Below are 4,416 nucleotides of genomic sequence, written 5' to 3' on the forward strand. Positions count from 1 at the left end.
CTCAGAATGTCTTATTTAGGTTTTGTGGAATTAGGTTAGATGAAAGAAGGATTTCAGGAAACTGTGCTCTAGGCTGTCTGGATTTTAGCTCTTTTCTTCAGAAGGCCATTCCATAACTGTGGCTCTGTACTTAATCTCAGATCCCAGGCCAGCGTCGTGTAGATGTGAATGAAGGTGGGACTGTTACCTTCAAGAATGTTTTTTCTGTTCACAGCTGTAATATCTTTACCAGAGAATGGATTTCAGACAGTAGCAAAATCTGAGTTGTGAGAGGTGAAATGTTCTACCATAATACTGATAGCATCTTCAGGAATTCTGACACAGCCAGGAGCAGGACATACTCATCAGCACTGAAGCAGGGCACCTCCTGATTCAGCAGTGAGACATTCTCTTTCTCAGCCACGTTGACTGCTGAGTCCGATTCCGGTTGCAGTGGCTGAATTTCTCATTGGCCTGGTTGGAAATGGAGTCCCTGTAGTCTGGCGTTTTAGAGAATGGGTCAAAACAATGTAAGGAGTCCCTATGAATCTTCATTAAGCCACTTTCCCCTACTCAGGCTGATCCTGTTGGACTTAATCTGTTTCCACTTTCCCAGAGCAGTAGTTGGCTTTGCTGTCTTAATGTCTTCTGAGTCCTGGTAAGCCAGGCCACCATGTGGTTTGCTGCTTTCTTCAGTGGCTTCTGCTGCATGAAGATCATGAGCTTCGCCTCCCTGACTTCTTACAGCTGAAGAAGAGGGCCTGGAGGCTGGGTTTTTGGTTTTTGCTAGTGTCTTTCAAGATCACTTTTTATTTCTCAGCTGTTGTTGGCTGGACGCTTTAAAAACCATTAACAGGAAACAGCAGCATCCTCCATCCCATTTTAAACCTGTTATTTTTATAGATGGCAGCCTAGTGCAGGAAACTGATCGCTATTTGTGGTGTTCCTGTTCTACTTGTCTTTTTGTGTAGACATCACAGGAAGGTGGAGGACTACACAGCTGTAAGGAGGAGGCTTGAACCACGGTGCATGTCGCTCTGGCTCTGAACTTCCCCCTTTACATGGTTTCTGCGTTGGCCAGCCACTTTTCCATAACCTTCTAATCTTCCTCTGATCTCACCATTCTTTCCATTTCGAGGACTCATGGCTGCCTCTGCTTCACTTCCCTCTATTGTAATGGTTATGAGGAATCAGACTTGTCAGAGAATTCTGTGGGAGATAATATGTGCTTGGAAATCCCAGAGGCCACAATGTGGAAGAAGGATCTAATCAAGCCCTTAACTGTATCATTGACAACAGTAAAAATAACTGTAGGTTTTTAGTAAAATAAAAATTTTATTCTCAATTCTCCTTCTCGTTTCTTCTTTGATTTTGAAACAAAATGAAAAACAGGATAGAAATTGGAGCTTATTGCACTCTAAGCGATGCAAATCACATTATTTTAATAAACTACAGAAGTCAAAACTGAGTTTTCATATTTTGCATGGAAAGTATCACATTTAAAAAAAATTACTGCAGATAATCCAATTTCCTTTGCCAATACACTATGTTTTTGATAAAAGGAAGTATAAAATAGCTATTGTTTGAAAATAATATATTTTAAAAAGAAGTGAACCTGTATGTTAATTCCTGGATATTTTTTAGGCAAGCACTTTTCTTAGTGGAATTAGCTACATTAGTATCTCGATTTTCTATGTGGTTTAGCCTCTCAACACCAGTAGTAAAGTAGTCTGCCAAAAATCCTGTCTTTATATTTCTAGATATTTTGTTTTTTTGATGCCAGGCTAGGTTTCTGGTAATATGTCGGTTGGCTACCAGAATCTCTGGCAGATTGGGGCAGGTGGGAAGAGAGAGGCACTATGACTCTATCAGAAAGTTGCCAAAGAAACACTGCTTTTGGATACTTTCAAGCCTCCCCTAGATTTTCTGGCCAGCAGAAGATCATGACCTTCTCTGCCTCTCCATATCCTATAGCCAGAGTTTTAGAATGCTAGCTCTTGCAGCTGGGTGGAGATGATGTACAATGAACACTACCTGGAGGCAGGGACTGTGTATTATAATGGTACCATCCCCTGCGCCTAGTACACTGTAGCTTGACACAAAATAAGCATTCTGTAAGTCTACTCAAGAAATGGAAATCTAGCCCTACAAGCCATTCAGTTATTAGTAGAGCAACTGAGGCCTAGAGAGGGGCAGTGGCCTACCTGCCTATAGCTTCATAGAGAGTTCTCATCATGCTTACATTTTTTTTTTTTTTTTTTTTTGGTGGGGGGATGGAGTCTTGCTCTGCCGCCCAGGCTGGAGTGCAGTGGTGCAGTCTCGGCTCACTGCAGCCTCCACCTCCTGGGTTCAAGTGATTCTCCTGCCTCAGCCTCCTGAGTAGTTGGGACTACAGATACCTGCCACCATGCCTGGATAATTTTTGTATTTTTTGTAGATATGGGGTTTCACCATGTTGGCCAGTGCTGGGATTATAGGCGTTAGCCACTGTGCCCAGTCCAATGTTCTTTTTATGAAAATAAAATTTCTTTTTTTTAATATATAGCATATGCACTTATAACTGGCACTTTATAGAGCATGAGCATGTTTTGATTTGGTCTTTCTTGTTGAGGGTTCTTGTTTCATTGTATCCTGGTGTCTAGACTTTGGCCCGGGACCGTTGAGATGGAGATCCAGTGTCTGTGGTACTGTTTGCCATCTCTGGGTCTACACTCAGGGTTCCTTCATGTAGATGCAAATACAGAGGGTATCATAATTTCCAACCTCTCTATTCCTCGTCACAGCTATTCAGTCTTGCTTGAAGATCGATTACAGAAGGACAAGGTCAAATCCAGATTTTGTGGTGTGAAAATTTACCCTGGTGCGTTATCGCTACCAGGGGATCCGACCTCAGCCAGGAGCAGTGAGAGCCTCCCCTCCCCAGCCATGCTGAGTACTGCTCTAAGACTGCTGATGCTGGTAGCAGTGGTTGAATTTCTCATCGGTTTAATTGGAAATGGAGTCCTCGTGGTCTGGAGTTTCAGGGAATGGATGAGAAAATTCAGCCGGTCCTCATATAACCTCCTTATCCTGGGCCTGGCTGGCTGCCGATTTCTCCTGCAGTGGCTGATCATTTTGGACTTAAGCTTGTTTCCACTTTTCCAGAGCAGCCTTTGGCTTCGCTATCTTAGTATCTTCTGGGTCCTGGTAAGCCAAGCCAGCTTGTGGTTTGCCACCTTCCTTGGCGTCTTCTATTGCAAGAAGATCACAGCCTGTGATCATCCTGCCTACTTGTGGTTGAAGCAGAGGGCCTATAACCTGAGTCTCTTGTGCCTTCTGTGGTACTTTATAATCACTTTGTTCCTTACAGTCCAAATCGGCTTAATGCTCTATTGTCCTCCCCAAGGAAACAGCACCATCCTGTATCCCTTTGCAAGTTGGCAGTACTTCTATGTATTTCGGCTCAATTCAGGAAGTGGGTTGCCTTTCATAGTGTTTCTTGTTTCCTCTGGGATGCTGATTGTCTCTTTGTATACACACCACAGGAAGATGAAGGTCCATTCAGCTGGTAGGAGGGATGCCCGAGCCACGGCTCACATCACTGCCCTGAAGTCCTTGGGCTGCTTCCTCTTACTTCACCTGGTTTATGTCATAGCCAGCCCCTTCTCCATCACCTCCAAGACTTATCCTCCTAATCTCACCAGTGTCTTAATCTCTGAGACAGTCATGGCTGCCTATCCTTCTCTTCATTCCCTCATACTGATCATGGGGATTCCTAGGGTGAAGCAGACTTGTCAGAAGATCCTGCGGAAGACAGTGTGTGCTCGGAGATGCTGGGGCCCATGATCTGGGGAGAAATGTGTGGTCGGGGCACTCTTGGGATGCTCCAGCTCTCTGTAAGGGAGCTGCCTTTCATGTCTTTAAGATTTTCCTTCTTTTACTCCAATTTAATGAATGAACAACAGAAAATAACGGATCAAAACCCAATACTGTTTCTCTTTTGGCAATACAAAATACATTTTTTTAATGTACTACAGAAATCAAGGTTAGGGCTTCATGTTTGGTGAAAGAGGTATTATATTCTGTCTACATATAGCAAATAATTCATATATAAATTGTGTTTTTCTTATTATAGAAAACATTAGGAACAATTATAGTGATTGTTAAATTTTATGAAATTACATTAATGTTAGTCATTTTAGATAGGCTTTTTTAAAAAAGCATCAAATAATTTCCCCATTTCTCTGCTGTAATGACTCTAATTATGTAACTGGAAAACAAAACAAAACATCGTATATTTCTGGAATTTTCTTGGAGCCCCAGTCTTGGCTTTCAGAATAAAAGTCAGTTGGATGTCACGATCTGTATTAAGCTCCAAGGCTCAGGACCTGGATTCGGGCAACATGAGAGTGAGGGGCAATTGCTTCTGCTTAAAAAAAAAAATAGACTGCTTTTGAA

The 4,416-nt window shown here is 42.5% G+C and overlaps 1 protein-coding gene across 1 annotated transcript; it reads left to right on the forward strand.

Moving 5' to 3' along the window:
• Nucleotides 1-2,558: 2,558 nt before the first annotated feature.
• Nucleotides 2,559-3,927, forward strand: TAS2R5 (taste 2 receptor member 5). Its single transcript, XM_037728275.1, has one exon. It carries the CDS (start codon nucleotides 2,644-2,646, stop codon nucleotides 3,802-3,804), a length of 1,161 nt encoding a protein of 386 aa, XP_037584203.1. The 5' UTR covers nucleotides 2,559-2,643; the 3' UTR covers nucleotides 3,805-3,927.
• The last annotated feature ends 489 nt before the right edge of the window (nucleotides 3,928-4,416 follow it).

The sequence above is a fragment of the Cebus imitator genome, unplaced genomic scaffold (assembly GCF_001604975.1).
Source record: "Cebus imitator isolate Cc_AM_T3 unplaced genomic scaffold, Cebus_imitator-1.0 Scaffold260, whole genome shotgun sequence".
Taxonomy (NCBI): Eukaryota; Metazoa; Chordata; class Mammalia; order Primates; family Cebidae; genus Cebus; species Cebus imitator.

Excerpts from the sequence above, each read along its gene's own strand:
- TAS2R5 (XM_037728275.1), top strand. The coding sequence starts at position 2,644 with ATGGAGATCCAGTGTCTGTGGTACTGTTTGCCATCTCTGGGTCTACAC.